The sequence below is a fragment of the Eucyclogobius newberryi genome, unplaced genomic scaffold (genome assembly GCF_026437365.1).
Source record: "Eucyclogobius newberryi isolate DKJ021-1_F unplaced genomic scaffold, fEucNew1.0.hap1 SCAF_1, whole genome shotgun sequence".
NCBI classification, from domain to species: domain Eukaryota; kingdom Metazoa; phylum Chordata; class Actinopteri; order Gobiiformes; family Gobiidae; genus Eucyclogobius; species Eucyclogobius newberryi.
This window is the reverse complement of record NW_027315723.1, coordinates 26,862,797-26,886,088: the sequence shown is the minus strand read 5'-3', so window position 1 is coordinate 26,886,088 and position 23,292 is coordinate 26,862,797. Positions and strand designations below refer to the sequence as shown.

General features: G+C 39.9%; 3 protein-coding genes across 5 annotated transcripts; 2 read left to right on the top strand and 1 right to left on the bottom strand.

The window, feature by feature from the left end:
• Positions 1 to 1,070: 1,070 nt before the first annotated feature.
• On the bottom strand, positions 1,071 to 5,505 carry lca5 (lebercilin LCA5). Of its 2 annotated transcripts, XM_072441946.1 has the most exons (9): positions 5,357 to 5,505; positions 3,848 to 4,209; positions 3,427 to 3,668; positions 3,024 to 3,329; positions 2,789 to 2,926; positions 2,603 to 2,699; positions 2,389 to 2,516; positions 2,143 to 2,308; positions 1,072 to 2,068 (listed from the first exon to the last, which is right to left on the bottom strand). In XM_072441946.1, exons 2-9 carry the CDS (start codon positions 4,200 to 4,202, stop codon positions 1,233 to 1,235), a joined length of 2,268 nt encoding a protein of 755 aa, XP_072298047.1. In that variant the 5' UTR covers positions 4,203 to 4,209; positions 5,357 to 5,505; the 3' UTR covers positions 1,072 to 1,232. The 2 variants fall into 2 exon arrangements, with proteins under 2 accessions (XP_072298052.1, XP_072298047.1); XM_072441951.1 differs by lacking the exon at positions 5,357 to 5,505 and having other exon boundaries at positions 1,071 to 2,068; positions 3,848 to 4,205.
• A 665-nt stretch (positions 5,506 to 6,170) lies between these two features.
• Positions 6,171 to 9,464, top strand: sh3bgrl2 (SH3 domain binding glutamate-rich protein like 2). Its single transcript, XM_072451430.1, has 4 exons — positions 6,171 to 6,326; positions 8,368 to 8,553; positions 8,940 to 9,020; positions 9,156 to 9,464. The coding sequence occupies exons 1-4, from the start codon at positions 6,282 to 6,284 to the stop codon at positions 9,168 to 9,170; spliced, it is 327 nt and encodes a 108-aa protein (XP_072307531.1). The 5' UTR covers positions 6,171 to 6,281; the 3' UTR covers positions 9,171 to 9,464.
• A 1,296-nt stretch (positions 9,465 to 10,760) lies between these two features.
• LOC140356768 (scavenger receptor cysteine-rich type 1 protein M130-like) lies at positions 10,761 to 23,182 on the top strand. 2 transcript variants are annotated; one of them, XM_072441964.1, is made up of 16 exons: positions 10,761 to 10,975; positions 11,101 to 11,127; positions 11,203 to 11,514; positions 13,309 to 13,599; positions 13,714 to 14,028; positions 14,198 to 14,488; positions 14,750 to 15,064; positions 15,467 to 15,760; positions 17,376 to 17,684; positions 18,393 to 18,707; positions 19,563 to 19,871; positions 20,456 to 20,749; positions 20,819 to 21,154; positions 21,829 to 21,936; positions 22,842 to 22,926; positions 23,001 to 23,182. In XM_072441964.1, the coding sequence occupies exons 1-16, from the start codon at positions 10,930 to 10,932 to the stop codon at positions 23,149 to 23,151; spliced, it is 3,798 nt and encodes a 1,265-aa protein (XP_072298065.1). In that variant the 5' UTR covers positions 10,761 to 10,929; the 3' UTR covers positions 23,152 to 23,182. The 2 variants fall into 2 exon arrangements, with proteins under 2 accessions (XP_072298065.1, XP_072298074.1); XM_072441973.1 differs by having other exon boundaries at positions 10,764 to 10,975; positions 23,004 to 23,182.
• Positions 23,183 to 23,292: the final 110 nt, after the last annotated feature.

Below are 23,292 nucleotides of genomic sequence, written 5' to 3'. Positions count from 1 at the left end.
CTATAGTAAGAAAATGGCAATTAATTTAGTTCTTATATTTAGCAAATTCTATATTCATAAAAGTAACATTTCATCATCAGTATCTCTTTTTTTCCCTGTCGTTATTAAACAAATTGAATCATATTTGCTCACCATTTCCAAAAGGTTAAACCAAAAAGCCATTTCTACTTATGAAAACTGTATGTTATTAAATGTTTTTTTCCTTTAACTGTTTGTTATTTGTCATAAATGTTTTGGTATAAATAATTTTGACAATTAAAAAAAAGCAAAAAAAAAGATTCCATAAATGTGTGACACTTCCTCGTGCTAGATCAACAATGGATTCATCAAAACTCTGAATTAAATCTAAAGATGGCGCTGTATTTTTATTTACAACAGAAGCACATTCTTTTACCCCAATTGTACCTTAAAGAATGCAACGTTGTTCCTTTAATTTCTTATGTGAGCCTGCTTGACTTTTTGGACTGGGTGGGACCACTATTTGGGATTTGTTTCTGTGGATGTTCTGTGCTTCTTGTGTTTTTTGTTGTTTTGTGTGTTTCTTTTATAAATATATATGTTTATATAATTTATATTGAAAGAAAAAGAAAAAAAATATATAAAAGAAAAAGAAATTGTTCACATTTCTAATCCTGTATGGTCTATTGATATAAATATGCCTAAAGGAAGAAAAGAAAATACAATTTCTGTTTCCTTGATCCTGGTTTATTGTCACGTAGAAACATGAAATAGCAAAATAATATGTACGTATACAAAATGCTACAAGAATATTTTGTCTAAATATGTACAGTTTACAACACAATAAAGTAATAAATATGAAAAATCTATAGTGCTTTTAGTTAAACATTTGTAACTATATTAAATTCACAACATGTAGTCTTGACTCTTTGGTGATTGTCTTCTAAAACAAGACAGCAAAAAGAATTATTCATTTTAAAAAAAACTCTAGGTTCCACTGAAAATAGTTTGTGAATTTGGCAGATCATCACCACAGTTACTTTAGTGTTTTGGAGTAAGGCTTAGTCACAAAATAAATAGAACTGACTGACAGAAAACAGAGAAAACACAAACACACACAAAATAGCAAACACATCATTAAGAAAATCATAAATTAAGAGCTCTGCAGTAACATCACATCTACTTGTTTGGCAATTAACTAAAATGAACACACAATTAACTGATACATACAATGCTAGTTCCCTGAATGTGCAGTTTCTACGAGCAACGTGTGACTACAGTGTCAGTTCCTCTATATCGTCGTCTAGCGAGTTAATGGCGACGACGGCGGGTTTCGTCTCCGCGATGTGGATTGTGCTTTTGGACGCCGTTGGCCGAGCGTGTGACCCCGAGTCTAAACCGTGATGTCCTCCCCTCCTCGACCTGACCCCATTGGTGACGGGAGGACCGCCGAGAAGGTCTGCGGTGTGGTCGGTCGTGGCTATGTTACCAAAGAGCTGCTGCATGAGGCTGGACTTCTTATCCGTCTCCCCTCTAACCCCGACGTCCTTTTCTTTGTCTACGTCGGTTTTCTTGAAGCTAAAAACCCCAATAGTCTCGAGCGCAGCTCCCTTGTCCTCTTTAGGTGGAGTTGGAGGAAAGTTGGAGGTTCCCCGAGAGCTCGTGTTTCCAAACGACGGCGCGTAGCTCCCGAAAGCCAAGTCGTCGCTGGATGTTTGTGTTCGGAATGTTCTTCTGCCTAAACCGGTTGTAAAGCCGCTGCTCTCTCGCTCCGTCCTCCTCCTCGTCGCTTCTCTGCTTTCACGGCCGGTATTTGAAACGTTATCGGGCTGTGTAAGGCTAAAAACTGAGGCGCTTGGGCTTTTCTGCTCAGAATGATTAGTCAAATTGGGTTCGTTAAAAATATGGTCATTTGCGGCTTGATTTAGTTGGTCTATTTCACGCATCTTGGCCAGGAGATGCTCTTTCTTGCGCCGCGCTTCCTCTGCTGCTTGCTGATTGGTCTCTTGGTTCAACCTCTGGATTTCCTCCTGCACTTGACTAGGCCTTGGACTTTTCTTCTGGTCTATGGAACTTGTTACATCCCCATTCAGTTCTTTTTGTTCCTTTGCTGTAAATGATATAGAATGTTATACAAGTAATAGTTAATGTGTTACATGGATCATTTAAATAACAGTTTGTTACCTTCTTTTAATGTCTTTTCAGTCTTGTCGTGTAGAGTTGACTCATGATTCAGCCGCTGCTGTTTGTAATTTAACTCCTGATCTTGGGCCTTTTCTTGTTGCAGTACTTTATCTGTCTGACCCTTGTTTGATTGTTTGTGCTGACTTTCTAGATCTTTGTTAGGCTCCTATGAAATAATATGAATGTTAATGTTAAATAAGGAGACATTCAAACTAGATTAGTGATCTGCATTCAGTGCTAGTTTACCTTGAGAGACAAATATTCATCATATTCGATGGCGTCAGTGAGCGCAGGGGGAGGCGTGGGGAAACCCAGACTAGACAGCTCTTGTCTATCTTCAGTCTGCACTGCCACTGTGCTCATTCTACTGGAGACTACATTCAGGAAAACACAGACAACTTTAAACAACAACTCCAAATCATGAAAACTCTTTTTAAAAACAAGTAGCTGATGGACTCACATTTCCGTTTGGTACCACTCTCTGCATCTTTCACTTGTGACACTTTTAGCATGTGATTTGCATAAATGTTCTTAACATGAAGTTCTCTATCCTTCTCCTGATAATAAAGAACAATTATATATCATTAGAAATGCAATGAAGGTTTAACTGAAGCATAATAACATAACAATGACGGGTGTGCGTCACCTTGAGTTTGTTGGTCAGCCGTTCCAGCTCTTCTTGAAGAGTCCTGACCTCTTCCTGAGCATTGACAGTCTTCTTTTTCTCCGACACGAGCTGCCTCTGGAAGCTGCTGGTGCTCAGCTCCATACTTCGCTCCAGCTCCTTCAATTACATAGGCAATTGTACAATTATCAAAAGGTCATTTTTTTTAGAACAATCAATACATAAATGAATGAGAGATTTTGTAAGAATACAATACTTTTATTCTGCGTTCAGCTTCCTGCCTTAGTCCTTTCTCCTCATCGAGTTTGCGAGTGAGCTCATCTCTAGGCCCCAAATCTCGCTGGTCGACCAGTTTTTTCAGTCGAGTCACAGTTGCCTGACTCCTTATGAGCTGCTCCTCACTTTCCTTCAAACGCCGCTCCACTGTGCGCTCTCGCTCCTGAGTGCGTCTGAGCCGCTCTCGCAGCACATGGATCTCATTGGAGTGTCGGGAAATAAGCTGTGAAATCTCACTCTCTGTGTCATCATATCGGTGTAACGCTTTCTCCTGACGTAGTTGGAGCTACAATGAAAGAAATCATGGATACTTCAATTAAAACATAATACATCTGACAGTACAACAAAAACATGAAGATACATTTGGTTTAGTTTATACATACCTGTCTGAGTATTCGATTTTCTTTTTGCAGTTCATTTGTGTGTTGTTGAAGCTCAGCAAGGGCATTACGTAGCTCATTGATCTTTAGAAGACGGCCTGAAAGCATTCGTTTTGTGACGAGGTCCAGGTCTTTGGAAGGAGAGGGCTCTTTGCTTTGTGAACACGCTCCTCTGCGAAACTGCTGGGACGCATACTGTCTTCCACCTCGCTGAGGACGGGGTGCTCCTTTGCGCCCCACACCCCCTAAGAAACATAGAGCTTTGTTTAGACATAATGATGAATTTTCAATTATGAATCATACCAGTGTATTAAACTATACAATAACAACAAATACATAGGGGGGGGGGCCTTAAGAAGGAGAAAAGTAATAAGTTAGCACATAAAAGGCAGTAAATACCAATACAATTTCATAGTTTACATACCTGTCTTATAGGGGGGGCTACTCGACACCCTCTTGGTTTGTTTTGTTTGTGGAGTTGGGGATGGAGAGCGGGAGCGTGAGTATGTTGAGAGAGAGCGCTCTGACTGAGAATCATAATCGTCCGAGTAATACGACTTTTTACTCCTCCTGCTCTCTTCATCCGATATCTTGTCCCGGTCGGGGTCTGAATGGTAAATCCGTGTTTTCGATCTGCTGTCTATTTCCCGTTTTTCTTCTTCATCTTTGAGCTTGTAATTTTTTATGGATTGTGAATCATTCTTTATACTATGTACAGACTGGCGACTCACAGCAATCCTGTTGTCTTCATATGGATCAGGAAAGTTTTCAGACTCCATGTTATTACTGGGCACATAGACAATAAAAGAAAATACAAATTAAACATTGTTAACTCAAATTATTTAATTACATACTTAGACACACTTGTCCAAACAAATTTAGAAAAGCTTGCGGAAATAATTTCAACATTGTTAGACACTTGAGAGATCTGATCTTAGTTATCATTTTATGCGCCTTATGGTCACTAAGCAACAGTGCTCATCAGGTGGAATTTTCCATGAGACTATTAGCAATAGCATTAATTAATCAGAGCTCTTCATCCAAACAAACCAATGCTTCCAAGTGTTCAGATCCTAATATACAAGCACATGTGAGGACACTAGTTTACACAATGTACATATTAAGCCTATGTTTGTATTATTCTTATTTTTTTACTTATAGCTTATTGTTATTTTCATCCCAGAGTAGATTTATATTATATCTCTTTTTGACTTATTCATTGTTTTATGTTTCATCGAAGCATCAAGACAAGTTCCTATGTTTGTGAATTCTGTTCATTGACAATGGGAATAAACATTTTCTGATTCTAACAATGTCAAAAAAGTAAGTCTCTTGGAAATCAGCTGTGTGGGTTCTTGTTGTGTGGGTTCTTGTTGTGTGGGTTCTTGTTGTGTGGGGCCCTCACAAGTCACTCTCTTGTCCTGCTTTAGCTACGACGTGACAGTCACAGGTGGGATTAAAGAAGGCCGTCTGCTTTTGACAGGTCTAATTCAAGGTAGCATCACTGTTCGCTTTGGAGTAACGAGTAACCTCCATAGATCTATGGAACATACAATTTAAGTAACGTTAGCAGTTAGCATCACATCGCTTTTAATTGATAAATAAATAGTCAAGACGATGCGATGGATTTTAAGTTATATAATAAAGAGAGTAGATACAAAAATGGTGCCCTAGCTTTCCGCGAGTAGCACAGCTAAAATCAACCACTATTGACTATATTTAAAATCAACAGGTGTTAAGGGCAACGCGTTTTAGAATTGTAAAACAGCTCACAATTGACCCGAAAGGTAATAAATTAAGGCATCGCTTGAAGCGTCAACAATAAATGCACAACGTTAACTAGACAGAGAACAACAACGTTAGTTTGTCAGCTATGAAGCTAAGCTATGCAGCTAAGTTAGCATTGTACAGTCGATGCACGCTTCGTAGCTACCTTATGGAATGGTGTAATCATCATTGTGAACTGGAACCGATATCTCTAATAAATGAGATGTTTATCAGCAAAAAGAAGCCTTCATGAGCTTGAAAAGATCAGGTTTCAGACGGCGTGGTGACTTTTATCTGCACGCCTTCAGTCCAGGCACAGACGCTGTGGCTGTACCATGGCAACCGCAGCCCGACGGACGAGACCATCTTTAAAACACATTATAAACTGTACACTGCACTTCACTTACAATGGTATTTTAATCAATACATTTACATCTTTAGACGTTGAACTTCTTCAATTATTTCATTTTTATCTGAAATAATCATGACTCTAGAACTTGAAGCTAACATATAAATGACCTCACCCACACACGCTCCTCTGCCTTACTCTCCTTCACCGCGGAGAGACGCTGTTATACGACTTTTGGGGAAATGTACTAATGTTTTCCTTGGAAGGAATTAGAATATAAAATACTTCAAAGACTAAAAATAATTGCCATATATTTTCTTTTTGTGTAAAGCCACAAAACTGTTTCTTAATAAACCAAATGTTTGCTTAATATAGTAAATAACGTAAAAACAGGTTGACGGTCAAGTTGACTAAAATAATGTAACCATTTCCTCTTAACTCCTAAACACACCAACGTAATGTGTCGTCGTACGTTAGGGTCACCAAACATTTATTCCGAATTATTTTATGTGTACAAGAATTTGGGGGCTAAGTGATACAATGTTGTTCTTGAGTGCAGCATTTGATGAAGACATGACTCCACCGGAAGTGGAATGTTTATGCACGTGTGCTGATGGGATCAAGCTTCATTTACATATTCGAGATGCGGCTCTCAAAATCCGACAGAGGATAAAGGGCGTAAAATAGTTTTGCTCAAATAGACACCCGAGTACTGTAGTATTATCTGAGACTTTGGGACAACATGTTAGTAAAGGTTTTCATCGCCTCTTCAACTGGATCTGTCGCGGTAAGTGGCAAACTCCGAAATGCGTTAGAGAGCTTGTGCAGAAGTGAGACATCATGTATAGAAGTGCTGATCATCACTGTCAAACTGTATCCTAAAGGTAATCTGAAGTGCACGTTTCAGGCTGGACTCACTTGTCAACTGTAACATTTATTTCAACTGCATAACAGCAACACATTTGAATGCAGACAGTCTCTGTCAGTGCATGTTTTGGTTTTGTTTAGTTTTTGCATATTCTTATAAGAGCATTATCTTTGTTGCAACACCTTTAGAGAAAGAAGACTGTGTGCAAACATGGTTATCATGAACTGCTGAGTTAATACCTAAAGTCTTAGGTAATGGTTGAAATTAGTAATTTGAACGCTATTTGGCTAAGTGTGCACTGTTGTCATTATTCACAAGTTATTTTTAAGTGTGCACTGTTGTCATTATTATTAGTTATTTTTCCTCTTAAAACAACCTGACCGCTTGGGCAGATTTAAAGCCTGTGTGTTATCTGGCTCATGTGAATGTAATTGAATTGCTGTAGTCTACAATTAGGTTACAAGTGATTGAATAAAGAGGTGACAGAATAGGGTTTCATAGAAGACACTTTCATGGGAAGTTCAGTGAACAATTGACTGTGTAGTCCTGAAATGGGCAGCTCAAAACAAAAGCTTAGTGGAGCAGAATAACAGGACCAAATGAGATGCAAAAAGGTTGATCCTTTTCATTATCTGTGACCATTCAACTTGGTGTCATCCTCGGACCATATCTATTGTATTTTCAAATCATGAAGCTGTCGAAATAATGTATTATTTTTCAAGGAAATGGGATATCAGTCTGTCTCACTGGGTGTCATGCCCTCTATAAATTGATCAGATCAGTGTTTTACTTTGAATAAGCACACAGTTTTATAAAATGCATGTCTTGGTTTTTGGGTTTGATGAACCCTCTTTAGTTTAAGGATTTGTATTGTTTGGCTGTGCACAAGTTAATCCTCATTTCAAGAATGATTGTTTTTTTGTATTGGTGTATTGGTCTATTTAATCCCCTGTGCTTTTATGCACATGTCACGCACTCTCAGCGGGGGCCACCTCTTTCATTATTCAGACCATGGCTTCCTCTTTAATTTATGACTCAAATGATACTGCATGAGCATATGGGTTTGAATTATATTCTCATAGTTTATAATTTTATTTCATGTAGACTGTACAGTTTACTATGCTTTACTTTAAACCTTGAATTGTTTGTGAAACAATAGGGCCATTGTGCTTCTCAATCCCCACCATAATTACTCTACATCCTTTAATTATGTTTACAGGATTCAAACAAGCACTTTGGAAACTATAGGTGGAAGGACTCATTTAAACCGATATTAATTTCATATATAATGATTAACATTTTTTCCATTAACTATGGGAGTTTTCAGCCTTCTATAAAAAACATTCACAAACTGCAGTCAGAGAGGATCCCACAGGGAGCTGCAGTAATTGAGCACTATCTTGGAATACCTTTTATTTGTTCGAGGACGGGATTTCCTCTTTTGGATTTATGTCCCAGTGATGCATAATAAAATATTGTTTAATCTGGTTGGTGGCCACGTTGACACAACGAACCAGATCTAATCTTACTGGTCTTTTTTTCTGTTACTGTAAAAAGGGGCTTCGAGAGTTATCACAATCAGATAAAAATTGCAATTTAAATGCTCACTATTTTCTTTTTGCCAAAAGCTGAAAACCTGTACGTGGCATAATTGAATGTTCTGAATGTGTAAATGTGAACAGATTCCCATGATTAAAACATACATCAGAAATCTAATCCCAACCATTTAACAGAGAATTCACAATTACACTTTTTATTACACTTGCATTCATTTGTATGGGCTTGAGACTGGTACAAGGAGCACACTGACTTGAATATGTTGATTAATGTTGTATTATTAATCTTTTGAATATTTATCGTCACAAACAAACTTGATCTAGTGGACAGTGGAAATCAGACCTGGATCACAAAGAATAGTTTTATGTCTGACGCTCAAGGCAAAATGCTCTTCTGTCCTCAGATAAAGAAGCATCAGCAGGATGTGGTGGGCTTTCTCGAGGCCAATCGGATCAGCTTTCAGGAGGTAGACATCACAATGTTGGAAAAAGAGAGATTGTGGATGTACAACAACATCCCCAAAGAAAAGCAGCCGGAAAAGGGAAGACCTGTGCCTCCACAAATCTTCAGTGAGGATCAATATTGTGGGGTGAGGTTGAATACTCAGTGTCCTCAAATGACCCAGTGAATGCTCCTCCCTCTGCAATATCACGCAATGTCAGCAGGTGGCAACCATATAGTTAACCTGCAGACAATTTAACCAACATTTGTTTTAATTCTAGCTGAATAAATAAAAAGGTAAAATGTTTGGCCAGGCCCTAGCTATGGCTCAGTCAGACTGCATGCTCCAGTGTAATCCTGCTGTAATCCAGTTTCATGTACACAGATAATCTGCTCTGCCAGTTGTCACTCTCATTGGCCAAGGTAAACCAATGTCATCGCCAGTGGATAAAACACAGCAGCACAATTCATCAGGACCATCTTTGAAATGTGAACATACAATATAATGCAATAGTTCCCTTCCTCTTTTTGCAGGACTATGAAGATTTCTTCCAGTCCAAGGAAAACAACACAGTGTTTGCATTTTTGGGGCTCAAACCAAAGACTTCCATAAAAGTAAGACAGCGTCATTTAACAAAAACTTAAAAACATGCAAAACTCACCACGTCATCTGCTCATTTAAAGCATGAAGATACAAGCCTTCCTATCCATCCATATCATCCCTGATAAATCTGTGCTTTTTTTTTCCAGGATTCTGAGTCTTGAAACACGTGGATGACTTTTAAAACCCCTGATGAAGCCATGGACCCTCGCTGCGTTGCTTTAGCCCATCAAACCTTTTCTTGTACGCACATATTGCCAAACACCAAACCTCTGTGTGATCCTGCACTTCTTCTCCTGCCCACTGAGCCATGGATTTGTGCTTTTGGCCTTTTTAGTCGCACAAAAATGCTCCACCGCTGTAGCATTAGGAGAAACACAAGGTCCTTTATAGGCGCTTGTAATGCCACTGTGTGCCCCAGTCAACAGATGTTAATGAGAGCTGCGTTTACAGTCGATTTCTGGTGTCTTTATGTACAATAGTATTTATCTTTGTACTTGTAAGTAGAACAACATTCACGTTATTACTAGTTTGCCAGTGTTGCTCAACCTACTGCCAATCTTAAGTTTACCGCTAAATGAACTTCACGCTTGGTTATGTCAATTGCACTGTATAAGATATTCCTTTATAGTCCCACATGGGGAAATTTCATAAATATAATATGATTTAGATAAAAAAAAAAACTTTTCATTTAAGAAAGATGTGGACTCTTAACACTACTAATGCTGTTCACTTTGTTGAAGAATAAAACCTTTAATCCCAACTTTATTTACATTATTTCCAACAATTGACAAAAAGAACAACATTTTTCATTCTTTTAATTATTGATTTATTTGCTCTACACTATATAATCTTCCCAGTGGAGATGTTTTTACTTTGGAATGTTCCACAGTATGGTATTAAACTAACAAGTATTCATTATGTGTTTTTGTTGCACAGTAAAACATTTAAAACGTTCATTCTTACTGTGAGCAGTCACCTGTCCACAGATATGACCTGTAAATTGGCCTGTGCCATCTTCCGCTGATCTATATGGAGATAGATATATTGAATGCCATACTGTGGAACTTTCTAGGCAAAGCAATAAAATCTCCCTGGAGACGAGCATGTGGCGGGCCCTACACCAGACTAAACTACATAGTGCACCTTTTAATTAACTCAACATATGTTACTTCATTGATTTGAGTGAAATTGTTATTTTCTCTTGTTCTTTTCCCCAAGTGAACCGAATTCCTCAAATGTATGCTCAGTTTATGCAAAAACCTGAGCTAGTCGCCTGTTAGTTTTTCCCTTAAGTTCAGGTATGCTTTTGTTCGCCTCAACACCTGACTGGTCTTCAGATAATAGTTTGTATTCTATCTTCTTTTGTATTTGTATAAAGAGGGGGGAACGGTAACATTCAGACAAAAGCACAAAAACAGAATCCGTTAGCCTAATGCAAAGTGACGTTAATGAGTCTCTGATCTGTTTTGATTTTGACTGAAGTGGGAGGCACAAAATCAATGAAGTTGTTGACCAGGCCACCGTTCTGTTGTAATGCTAAATAACACATTTAAGGTCTATCATTTACAATCAAATGAAATGGTCCAAGTGTATCACAGACCGTTTAGTTTGATCTTGTGAAATTTGGACTTTTCCATCTGAAACTGTTGGATCTGATTGTGACTGCGCAGGAATATCCTTTCTTCTGTTGTTTTAATGATTGATCACAAAGTCAACAAGTGTCCAGTTTGCAGTTCATTTCCAGGCAGTCACTTTTCATATAACGTGTCTGCTCGGCTCATATGAATTATGTAATGTTTTAATGAATTAACTTTAAATTAGCGTTGTTATTTTAAGTTATGAAACGGTTGTTGGATTGCTGCTTTTCGACTGAAACCAACAACCTTTAAATAGCTGATACTGGTGATTGGACGATTCAACATGAGCTTCACTTTGTCTGAAAAGAGCACATTTTATTGGTTAATTGGTGAGTCTCTATTTCATGTTATTTGAAGACATGCGAGAGGATGACTAACATGTCACACTTTTGTATTGATTTTGTTTTGTACAGTGCATGAATTAATAATGAAATTAATGTTTGTGGTTTTGTAGGTTTCCTAAGTCTGCCTCTAGTCACAGGTCAGTAGTGCACAGATGTTTACGCCGTTTATATGGACTTTATCCAGTTAATTAATTGGGGTTAATGTTTTTTAGAGTGTGACAAAATCCGTCTGGTGGGTCCTACAAGATGCTCTGGTAGAGTGGAGGTCTTCCATGAGAAGAGCTGGGGCACCGTGTGCGACGACAACTGGAGCATGTCCAATGCAGCGGTGGTGTGTCGGGAGCAGAGCTGCGGAACGGTGCTGGAAGCCAAGAACGGAGCCTTCTTTGGGCAGGGGAAAGACCAGATCTGGCTGGACGATGTGCATTGTTTAGGACATGAGTCGTCTCTCATCAAGTGTCAACATAGACCTTTTGGGGATCACAACTGCGGCCATGGAGAGGATGCAGGAGTCATCTGTTCAGGTACAAAAAGTCTTATCCATTCATTCTTCAGCAACACTATGGGGCAAGCTACATAGCCACAGCTGCCCTGAGCGCTATTAATGGATACATAGCTAACAGCATTTTCGGCCACCAACAATCAGTGTCTTGCCCAAGGACACACACATTAGTATGAGCTGGATTTAAATCACAAACCTTTCAGTTATAGTTGTAAACCTCATCCTTGTATCTGAAATGTCTGAAGATGAAAAAAATACTCACATTACACATTACAATCTAATTAATCAAGCCAAAGTGCTCCATGTGGCCGTCTCGAGCCAGATTAAAAGTAGGAGGTTAGGTAGCAAAGTGCATTCTAGTGTATCTATGACATTATGAATTCATTTATATTGATTGCAAAATAACCCTTTATGGCATGGACTGTGTCTCACATACAGTTCAAATGGTTTTGTAGTAAACGGTGGTGAAAGAGGCCTGACCCACGCTGGATCAGTGACACTCCACTCATAGTAAATAAATAACTAAAGCACGACTTCCCAAAATCAGAACTCTTAAGTTGTTTGTCAGTGTTTTCTGGTATTATTATTACATGTGAAGATACTTACACTCATACATTTGTAACCCTTAAAATAAATGACGCTTTGATAAACTGTCTATTATAAAGTGTGTTCATGATGAACTCTGGTCGTAAAAGCCTTAGAGTAGAGCAGTCATGCGCTCAGGTGCCCAGCCCACTGCCTGTCCAAAAAAGTCACCTCTTGGATTCAACTAAGCAGATGCAGTAGGAACGAGCCTCGTACTGGACAACTGCTGCACGGGTGACGATGTCTCAACTGCAACACGGTATTTAAACCCAACGGATGCAGTGAGTGGCTTCTCATTTCTGAAACAACCATGTGGAAAGACAAATCCTGTGGTCATGGAGTAGACGTGTGTGTGTTTGAGAAAGGTTAAATCATTGGCATCGAGAAAAACATCTAAGGAGAAGCAGAAATGAATCTACTCCAGATCTGACCCCCAGTGAGAGTGTTTGAGCTGGAGAAAGCTTTGTGCAGCGGTCACTCTCTCACATCATAAATACAAGAGCAACTGGTGAAAATAATAACAGAAGATGGAATTATTGCAGACACTTATTGAAACTCACAGCAAATGTGTGCTGTAATCAAAGCTAACAGTGGTTCTGCAAAATATTAGAGCGTGTGTCCCTTTCTTTTCGTGATGACTTTTTTTTTTGACAGTGTATGATGCTATCAGTTCAGAAAGATGTCCGCCATAAGACAAAAAACAATAAGAAACAACATCCTGAGAGCTAAATCCCACCCCATCTGGATACAATACAAACTTCTTTGTCGCCACACAAAAGATTTCATTTTTAAATAAATACAATTTCACCTTCAGGCATCCAAAATTAATCAGGATTTTTCTGTTCGATCCTATCATAAATCAATATTTTAATCATTGGTCAGTAGACAATAAAACAGGAAATTAAATTCATCCTTCAGCAAACACACAGTACATAAGCTGTCCTCCTGCGGGACTCGTTCACAGCGCCCCACCTCTAGGGGCAGCGCTCCTGCTCTGAGCTGAGCACACGTATAATTGAGGCTTTGATCTGTGTATACAGTTCTTGAGCCCACCATGACCATATTACATTATCATATTACATAGAATGAAAGCCACACTTCTATCAGTGTGACCCTGGGCAGCTGTGGCAGTGGTTTACCAGCAGTGTCACTGAGCAGTGAATGAATAATGACATTTGAGTGAACTTAAATCCAGTGTCCATCAACCACTCTGCTATAATTATATCTGCAGAATATTTGCGAACGGTGAATGGCAGTAACTTTTGTAGTGGCAAAGTGGAAGTCTTCCTCAACGGCCAATGGAAGAGAGTGTGCTCATTGGACTGGGGACAGAAGGAGGCGAGTATCGTCTGTCAGGAGCTGCGCTGTGGTCCTCCTGATTCTTCTGACTCATTCCTGTTTGGAGCAGCAGCAGCAGCAGGTGGAGTCAAAACCACCTGTGTAGGAAATGAGACTTCTCTCGACAAGTGCAGTCATCAAGAACTGATGGAAAGTTGTGTGGATGCTACTGTTGTTTGTTCAAGTAAGTCATATATTTTACACAGTGATACACATTCACTCAAGTACTTTCTGAGTGCATCTTATGAAATACATTTGAATGACATCATATGCTGATCTTTTTCTTTAAATATCACAGACAAGAAACCAATCCAATTGGTCAATGGAACCAGCAGGTGCTCGGGTCGAGTGGAGATCTATCATGCTGGGGAGTGGGGCACCATTTGTGATGACCGCTGGGGCCTTCAAGAGGCTAATGTTGCCTGTCGGGAGTTAGACTGTGGAACTGCAGTGGAGGTCAAATTCAAAGCGTTTTATGGCCAAGGCACTGGCCAGGTTTGGATGGACGATATAGACTGCACTGGGAGTGAGAATGCTCTGGCTGAGTGTTCACACAGAGGCTTTGGGGAGAATGACTGTGACCACAATGAAGATGCAGGTCTAGTATGCTCAGGTACGTCATCAGGATAAGTACTGCTGATATAATAATATAGTAAGTCTAACAGAAGCTGTTTATTCTTTAATTGCGTAAACCATAACCAAAGTTGTAATGTAGAAAATATGGGCCAAGCTACAACATAGTCGTAGCTTATAACATTGTCTTCTTTATCGTTTCTCTGTAGAGTCAGTCAGACTGCTCAACGGCACAGATCGTTGCTCTGGAAGATTAGAGGTTTTTCATAACAACCAATGGCGTAAGATCTGCAACAATTACTGGAGCCTGACTCAAGCAAAGATAGTGTGTAGGGAACTTGAATGTGGAGCCCCAAAACAGCTCCATGAACCTCTGCATTTTGGTGACAGCGGAGCACAAGGTTACATAGCAAGCTGCTCTGGAAGTGTGGACTCCATCTCTCAGTGCGGGATACAGGCGAGCACAGCCTCGTGTGATGGAGTTTTTCTGTCATGTGCAGGTACAAACCAATCCAGTTGTCTCATGTTGTTTGTGATTTCTCTGAAATTGTGAATTGTCCTCCTGAAGCACAATGGCTTCTTTGTTTGGTGCATATGTGGCTGTAATTTGCCAATATTTGAGAGAATGGGTGTATTCTCTTGTTTTATTTAATTTATTTTAAGTAAACCTTTAGAAGACAGATTTCTGAGTTTAGTTTTTCTAACTGTATGTATAGTATCTATATACTAGGGCTGTTCTCATCAAAGTCCTCTTCCTGAAGGTGTGCAGCCTCTGAGGCTGGTCAACGGCACTGACCGTTGTTCTGGCAGAGTGGAGCTGTTTCATGACGGTCAGTGGGGAACTGTGTGTGATGACGAGTGGGACATCCATGAGGCCGAGGTGGTGTGCCGAGCCATGGACTGCGGCTCTACTCAGAGGGCCACAGTCGGCGCCTTCTTCGGCCAGGGCGACGGGAACATCTGGCTCGATGATCTCAACTGTTTGGGGAATGAGTCCTCTCTCTTGCACTGTCAGCACCCTTCTTTTGGAGAAAATAACTGTGGCCACGGGGAAGACGCTGGCGTTATCTGCTCAGGTAAGCCTATCAATTTAGCATTCATAAAAACAACCAACCAACCTAATTAAAGTTTGCTCAAATTAACTTACAATACCCTGTAAGCTTTTGTCCTTTTAAATCTGTTTGACTGTAATTAAAACATTACTGTAGCTTACTATTGGGCCATATGAAAATATAATTTGACTAAGGAGGAATAAAGAAATAAACACAGAATTATAAGTTTGTCAGATACAAATAACCAGTACTGTATCTCAGGATAAGTCAATATTGGGTGCTAGTTGCATCTACCTAATCCATCTAGTGGTTTGCTGTTTTAAAAATGGTTTACAGTGAATATTTTAAAGTATAAAGCTAAACTAAAACATTTGCAGTTTAGGCCAGTTATTAGTTAGTTATAACATTTGTTTTCCTTCTTTCCAGCCAATATCCGCCTGACCAATGGGACTGACCTTTGCTCTGGCCGAGTGGAGATTTATCATAATGCAGTGTGGTCTGCTGCTGTCAATGTAAACTGGGGAATAAATGAGGCGACGGTGGTTTGCAGAGAAATGAACTGTGGGGACGCTGTGTCTGTGTCGGGGTCTCACAATAACCTGCTGGGAGGAGTTAAAGTCAGCTGCAGCAGCAGAGAGAGCGCGGTCTCTCAGTGTACACTCCGAGAGTACACCAGGATCGGCAGCAGCCATCTTGGACAGGCCTCTGTAGTTTGTTCAGGTAAGTTTTGTTCATGTAACACTGAAGGTGCACTAGGTCTACTCCACATATTTGATAAAGCAACAGTTCACTAAGACATATTTGAACATGAACTGTATTTACATTAGTGTGCATTATTAAATTGAATAGTGCACGCAACTGTGCTTTTGGAGAAAGTTTAGATGCAGTATCGATGTAAAGTTGATGCCGTCTGTCAATTTTTCTATGAAAGGAAGTATACCAACTATTTAGTCCTGGTTTAGACCTGGTTTAGTCCTGGTTTAGAACTTGTTTAGACCTGGTTTAGTTCTGGTTTAGACCTGGTTTGGACCTGGTTCAGTCCTGGTTTTGACCTGGTTCAAACCTAGTTTAGTCCTGGTATAGAGTTGGTTTTGTCCTGGTTTGGATTTGGTTTGGACCTGGTTTGGACCTGGTTTTGTCCTGGTTTATTCCTGGTTCGGACCTGGCTTAGCCCTGTTTTAGTCCTCAGTCCAAGTCCAGTCATTCTTCATGCCTGATTAAATCCAGGCTCAGTCCCTATTTTCAGTTTCCCTATAAAGTCCTGTTTTGATCTTGCTTTAGTCTTTGCTTTAATCTGTATGGCTTGTTTCTATGCTTCAGTCCTGGTTTAGTCCTGGCTTGGTCCCGGTTTAGTCCTGGTTTAATCCTGGCTTGGTCCCGGTTTAGTCCTGGTTTAGACCTGGTTTGGACCTGGTTCAGTCCTGGTTTTGACCTGGTTCAAACCTAGTTTAGTCCTGGTATAGAGTTGGTTTTGTCCTGGTTTGGATTTGGTTTGGACCTGGTTTGGACCTGGTTTTGTCCTGGTTTATTCCTGGTTCGGACCTGGCTTAGCCCTGTTTTAGTCCTCAGTCCAAGTCCAGTCATTCTTCATGCCTGATTAAATCCAGGCTCAGTCCCTATTTTCAGTTTCCCTATAAAGTCCTGTTTTGATCTTGCTTTAGTCTTTGCTTTAATCTGTATGGCTTGTTTCTATGCTTCAGTCCTGGTTTAGTCCTGGCTTGGTCCCGGTTTAGTCCTGGCTTGGTCCCGGTTTAGTCCTGGTTTAATCCTGGCTTGGTCCCGGTTTAGTCCTGGCTTGGTCCCGGTTTAGTTCTGGTTTAATCCTGGCTTGGTCCCGGTTTAGTCCTGGCTTGGTCCCGGTTTAGTTCTGGTTTAGTCCTGGCTTGGTCCCGGTTTAGTCCTGGCTTGGTCCCGGTTTAGTCCTGGTTTAGTCCTGGCTTGGTCCCGGTTTAGTTCTGGTTTAGTCCCGGTTTAGTCCTGGTTTAGTCCTGTTTTAGTCCTGGTTTAGTCCTGGCTTGGTCCCGGTTTAGTTCTGGTTTAGTCCTGGCTTGGTCCCGGTTTAGTCCTGGCTTGGTCCCGGTTTAGTCCTGGCTTGGTCCTGGCTTGGTCCCGGTTTAGTCCTGGTTTAGTCCTGGTTTAGTCCTGGCTTGGTCCCGGTTTAGTTCTGGTTTAGTCCTGGCTTGGTCCCGGTTTAGTCCTGGCTTGGTCCTGGTTTAGTCCTGGTTTAGTCCTGGTTTAGTCCTGGTTTAGTCCTGGCTTGGTCCCGGTTTGGTTCTCTCAATGATACTCATTTTAATACGCTGATACTTATACTCCGTATGTCATTCACTTTCAGGTAATGTAAAACTGGTGGATGGGCCCAATCGCTGCGCTGGCCGAGTGGAGGTGTACAACAAAGGCCAGTGGGGGAACGTGTGCGGAGAGTCCTGGGACCTGAATGACGCCTCAGTGGTTTGCCAGCAGCTGAAGTGTGGGAAAGAGCACCGGATCAGCACCACTCCAAACTATGGCCACGGGTCAGGGCGGGTCTGGGTGGATCAGATCGAGTGCAGCGGGCGAGAGACGTCCATATCGCAGTGTTCACAACAGCCGTTTGTGGACAGAACCTGCAACATCACCTCACTGGCAGGAGTCGTTTGTTTAGGTACGTCTGAACCAGAGCGGCAACTAACCATCATTTTGCCCATTTATTAGTCTAGCAATTATTGTACAGATGTTTAGAACGCAAAACGTGATGGAAATATTTTTACGGAATCATACCTCGATGAAGCTGTTCTAGCACATTTGTGGACAAACGAGTGTTTTCATCAAATACACAAATTTGTCATTATTCGTGTGTCATTTTCAGGTATTTGCGGCGCAATTTTTGTCATAAAACGTCTTTTCTTAGCTCATGGCATGTTTTGGAACCTGTTTATTGACCCAATTCACGATTTTTCATTTACTAAATTAGTTGACAATTAATTGATTCACTCTTGTCTGAACTCAGTTTCTCTGTTTCTGACACTGTGAATAAATGTCTAGTCTGTGAATAAATGTCTAGTCTTAGTCTGTATTTACAGTCATGCTCAATGTGTGTGATTTTCAAAAAGGTTGGAATTCTTGGTTAATTTGTCGAACAATTTAAGTTACAAACAATTAATCTAGAGACATATCTTATTTCTCAAAGATGTTGTTTGATTTGTTTTTAGACAACTACAGCCTTATTTTGTTTAGCTTTGAAAGAAATACAAATATTGCTAAAGTTAATATGATAAACACCCTAAAGTAACGTTTAATCTACAAACTAAACGCACAGGTAATCCTCTGGCGTATATTATATGTCAAAAATGTGCTTTTCTTGATTCTACAGACAGTTTGAATGTCCGTTTGGTGGAAGGTAGCGACTCTTGCTCTGGGAGGGTGGAGGTGCTGTCTGGTGCAGTTTGGGCGACCGTCTGTGATGCCGATTGGACAATGGAGAAAGCCGAGGTGGTGTGTGAGACCATAGAGTGTGGACACGCCACGAGCGCACCCGGAGGAGCCCAGTACAACCCAGGAACGGGGCCCGTAATCGACACCGGCGATACATGTTTCACCAACGGGACGAGTCTGCACCAGTGTGTGAAAAACGGCTTCAAAACATCTATGTGTGGACATGAGAGAGATGCTGGAGTCGCTTGTGCAAGTAGGAAGTAACATTCATGTATTTATCTGTATTATATTGCCATAATACAACAGAGAAGGGGTTAGTCAATTAAATCAATAACTTGAATTCTTTAACAACATAATTTACTTTTATATTGTGGAAAAAAAAATAAAAAAAAATGGATGGATGGATATATTATTGAATTACATTTTTTTTATTTGGCTCTGAATTTGTCCATGTACAGTGAGGCATATAATAAAAAAAGAAATGGAAAGTGGTACTTAAAACGAGTAACATCCATTGTTCCTAAAATAATACAGTAAACACTTTTTCTCACCACACAAAGATTCCACTTCAGCACAATTCAATATTATATTCATAAAATTGATGGAGAACTGATGCATTTTCTTTGCTACAAAAGCACATTTATGGACAAATTTTCCTTAAAAGAATCAGTCAGGTATATATACTAAATGTACATTACATTAATTTAAATAGTTTTTTGTTGTGACGAGAATAGGGATGTCAAGATCATTCGGTTAATCGCGATTACTCGGTCACAACATAATCATAAGAACTAAAACATAATTGTGACACTTTTAGAAGCAAGATTTTGTCTTTTTAAATCAATCTATTGTGCAAAAGGGCTGTTTTTGCTGCATTAACTTTATTTTTTCATTCATAAAGCAGGTCACAAACTTGACAAATAGTAACTTGTTAGCTAATGGGAATGAAAGAAAATGAAAGATTTCACTGTTATTTGACCCTGATCTCAGTAACCGCGAATAATCGTTAATTTGTGATGTTTTTTCTCGCAATAATCATAACTCTAAAATTCAAAATCGTGACATCCCGAGGTGAGAATATCCCTAACTGGCATTATTTCTTTTGCAGCTTCAATACGAGTCGTGAGTGGCACTAACTCATGCTCTGGTCGAGTGGAGATCTTGCACAAAGGCCAGTGGGGAACAGTGTGTGACGACGACTGGACATTAGATAACGCTAAAGTTGTGTGCAGACAGTTGGGCTGTGGTCAGGAACTGTTAGCTCCCACCAGTGCCCACTTTGGGAGAGGAGAAGGGCCAATATGGCTGGACAATGTGGAGTGCAGCGGAGACGAGTTGGCTCTGTCGCAGTGTAAACATCCAAAATTTGGATTCAACAACTGCGGGCACGGTGAAGATGCAGGTGTCATCTGTTTAGGTAAAGGGACAATAACACAACCTTTGACCCGCGTTAATCCCAAAACTAAACCTGCTAAACCAAATTGTCTGCTTCAAAGCATAAACGCAATTTCTACACTTTACACTACTTATAGAGATGACTTTACAGTGTCTTTATTGACTGTAAACATATTTCTGAGAGGCTGAGGATGGAGCCAGTATTTACCTGTAGATGCAGCAGGATTTGGAGAGTACATTTAGGCTAAATTTAGGATGTTACACTATGAGGCCAACCAAATGTTTCTTTTAGATGTATTATAAATGTAATTGGACTAATGAAGTACTTGTATCACAACACGACTATGATATCACATATTGACCTGAATCATTTATCCCTGGTTTAGTCAATGTAGAATGAGTTCTTTTGTTTATTTCATTGTTATAATACAGGTATTTATTGTTTTAAATTTGGTTGAGATACTGACCTGCTTTTTATACTGTTTATATTTAGATTTGAAAAAGTGTTTTATTTTTAGTTTATCACACAAATATCACACCGACCTTCAGCGTTATATATTGCGTTTATGACATTGCAGTGGATCATCTAATGTTTTTCACCTGCAGGAGCAATTCTTAAACCACAGTTAACCCTGAGCCCCGGTCCAGAGGCGAACTGGGGCGAGCGAGTGGAGTTCACCTGCGCTGTGGTCACAGAACAGCTGGGCGGGACGTTTGTGTTGCGCAACAGCCAAGGATCTCTGCAAATCGAAAAGTTTTCTGAAAATGAAGCTGCGACCTTTGTCTTTCCCAAAGTGGAGTTCACTCAAAAGGGCTCGTACTTCTGTGAATTCAAGAAGACGGTGCAAAATCAAGTCATCAGTTTCCCCCAGTCAAACGTTGTTGAGTTGAGCGTTAAAGGTGAATAACTTAATATTGATGGATTCATTATGTAATATATGCAAAACAACAACTGCTTTTGTCATGCAGTGAGTCTGGAAAAGCCCAGCATCACCTTGACCTCGCCACATGCCATGTTGATCTACAGCCCTGACAAGTTATCGGTCAAAAGAGGGGACAGCTTTTTCATCACTTGCTCCGTTCATTCTACATATGCCGGAGGCTTTTTCTACCTCGTCAAGTCCAACACCACCAGAAGTGAACCCAAAGCAGCGTTTGGCCACTCTATATTTTACATGGCCAACTTTGAATTTCCCTCACTCGACTACGAACACCAAGGACCGTACAGCTGCGTGTACGCCATGAACATCTCGTCACAATCCTTCTGTTCGGACGCATCCAAAACTATTCAAGTCACTGTGGTTGGTGAGTAAGTCTATAATATGAATACTTTTTTGAGCAAATGATTCTTTTATTTTATGTCAATATTTAAAGTGCATACGTCGAAAAGAATAGGACCTGTGGTGAATATTTATCATAGTTTTACATCTTGTCGCAGTTTGGCAAGAAAAATGGAAAAATAAAAGTTGAAAGTTACAGGAAGTTGAGATGAGTTCTGAAACGGAATCCCCTCTGTGATGTCATCCATAAGCGACTTTCAATACAAAACACAGGGACAATTTACACGCAACGGACGCATTTCTCTTGCAGTTTAAACAACCATTTAACAAAATAAGGGTGTTATCGGATATTGTTATTCGTCAAATCCCTAACTTTTGTGTAATCTATTTGGATTTTGGCCCTTTCCAGTTTGGTTGCTAGGTAACAGTTGTGGACTCTATTTATGTCACATCTGCTGCTTATGTCCAACCAGGTAGTACAAATCTAAATGTCACCAAAATTGTGCAAACTGTAGAAAAATAGACAAAAAGTGTTTGTTAAATCTGAAATATTCTCATATTCACTTTGTTTTAGTGAAATGTGTGGTATTACCAGTCATGGGAATATGGGACACCTTTCCTCATGCTTTAAACTAATAATTAATAAACTACCATTTTAGTTGCCATGTAAAATCTTGGTTATTGTCTCTTTTTTTCCAGATGCGTCCACGTCCTCCACTGTCTCTGGTATTGTAGCTGGTATTGTGGTGTTGGTGCTAGCACTGATCATTGGTTACGTGCTCTGGAGGAAAAGAAGAGCGGGTGCTGGTTTGTAACATTACTGTGCAACTTCGTTTGACAACACGTGTGCAGTCTGTATAAAATAGATTTATCTGAATAATTTTGGGCGAGTACCTCCCAAACTACAATTCTGCTCCACTCAGTATAAGGTGCACTATGTAACTGTTCTGGTGGAGTCCGCAAACCTGTTTGTCTCCATGGAGATGTTAATGTTTTGCCTGGAATGTTCCACAGTATGGCAATAAACGTTTCTATATTTCTATATTGTATTTATTCAGTTTCAGGTGGTTTTATAGCTTGAAACATACCTAAAACAGGAATTCTTACTGTGAGTGAGCGTGCCTCTCCACAGCTCTGACCTGTAACTTGGCCTGCTGGTGTCTCCAGTTTAAAGCTATACCATAGTGCACATAGGCTCATCTTATCTAGTCTTATCTTATTTTAAGTGTTTTTCTCAGACCATCACCACTCATGCCAGCCTTTGTTTAAAACCAGTTTTATTGCTGTCTTAAGGCCTGATCATAAGAACTCAAATCAAAACCTAATTGTAAAGTAGCTTACCTCATTTTTCAAATAGGGATGATTATTATTTGTATTTTTTTAGCTCACACTATAATCGTAAAAAATTACAATGGTGACAAAAGTAAACGCTTAGTCTGTAGTAAAAAAAAAAGTGTCATTCAGAAATGAAACCTGTGCAATTGTCACGTGTTAGACAATGGGAATGAAAATTACTGATGTCACTGTCTGGTTGTGGCCTCAGTAATTGTGACTAATTCTTAAATCGTGCATTCCCCCCCCCTAAAATAATTGTAACACTAAATGTTATATCGTGACATCCCTAGTTTCAAGTCGGCCTACTCCTTGTGTAGCCTGTACAAAAATGTCAACTTCATTTGTTTTGCCAGATTAAAATTAAGATATGTGTTCAGGTGCCATGGTGACCTTCAGTAACCGTCTGGATGGAGCAATACAACCAAATATGGACGAAAGAAGGAACAGACCTTTAGACGACAGGTACATTTCCACTTCTGTTGAAAATTAATAAATATAGTTCTGTTATTAAATGAATCCCATGTAAACGGTTACAGCAGAGGCCCCGGCGCCCAGACTCGCCTTGACTTCAATCGTGTTTTGGAGGATAAAAATGCAGATGTGGACTCTGATAACACCGTGGAGAGGGTCCCTGAAGACCTGGCTGGGAGAATCTGCTATGAACTCGAACCACTTGTTACACCTTGAATCTCACGTGTTGTGCAAGTTGAACAGAAGCTGGATTGGAAAGAAATCGGTAAATTAAGTTTTTGTAAAAAAAAAGTTAAAAAAAAAAAAAAAGAAAAAGAAAAAATAAGTGTCCACAGACAAATTTGGACATATTGTAAC

Bases quoted from the DNA above. Each gene is read 5' to 3' on its own strand.
- sh3bgrl2 (XM_072451430.1), top strand. From the start codon at position 6,282: ATGTTAGTAAAGGTTTTCATCGCCTCTTCAACTGGATCTGTCGCG. The intron at 6,327-8,367 runs GTAAGTGGCAAA...TTCTGTCCTCAG, and splicing joins CTTCAACTGGATCTGTCGCG to ATAAAGAAGCATCAGCAGGA. The intron at 8,554-8,939 runs GTGAGGTTGAAT...CTCTTTTTGCAG, and splicing joins GTGAGGATCAATATTGTGGG to GACTATGAAGATTTCTTCCA.
- LOC140356768 (XM_072441964.1), top strand. From the start codon at position 10,930: ATGAGCTTCACTTTGTCTGAAAAGAGCACATTTTATTGGTTAATTG. The intron at 13,600-13,713 runs GTAAGTCATATA...TAAATATCACAG, and splicing joins TGCTACTGTTGTTTGTTCAA to ACAAGAAACCAATCCAATTG. The intron at 14,029-14,197 runs GTACGTCATCAG...GTTTCTCTGTAG, and splicing joins TGCAGGTCTAGTATGCTCAG to AGTCAGTCAGACTGCTCAAC.
- lca5 (XM_072441946.1), bottom strand. From the start codon at position 4,202: ATGGAGTCTGAAAACTTTCCTGATCCATATGAAGACAACAGGATTGCT. The intron at 2,517-2,602 runs GTGAGTCCATCA...TCCTGAATGTAG, and splicing joins GAGTGGTACCAAACGGAAAT to TCTCCAGTAGAATGAGCACA. The intron at 2,069-2,142 runs GTAACAAACTGT...TATCATTTACAG, and splicing joins TGAAAAGACATTAAAAGAAG to CAAAGGAACAAAAAGAACTG.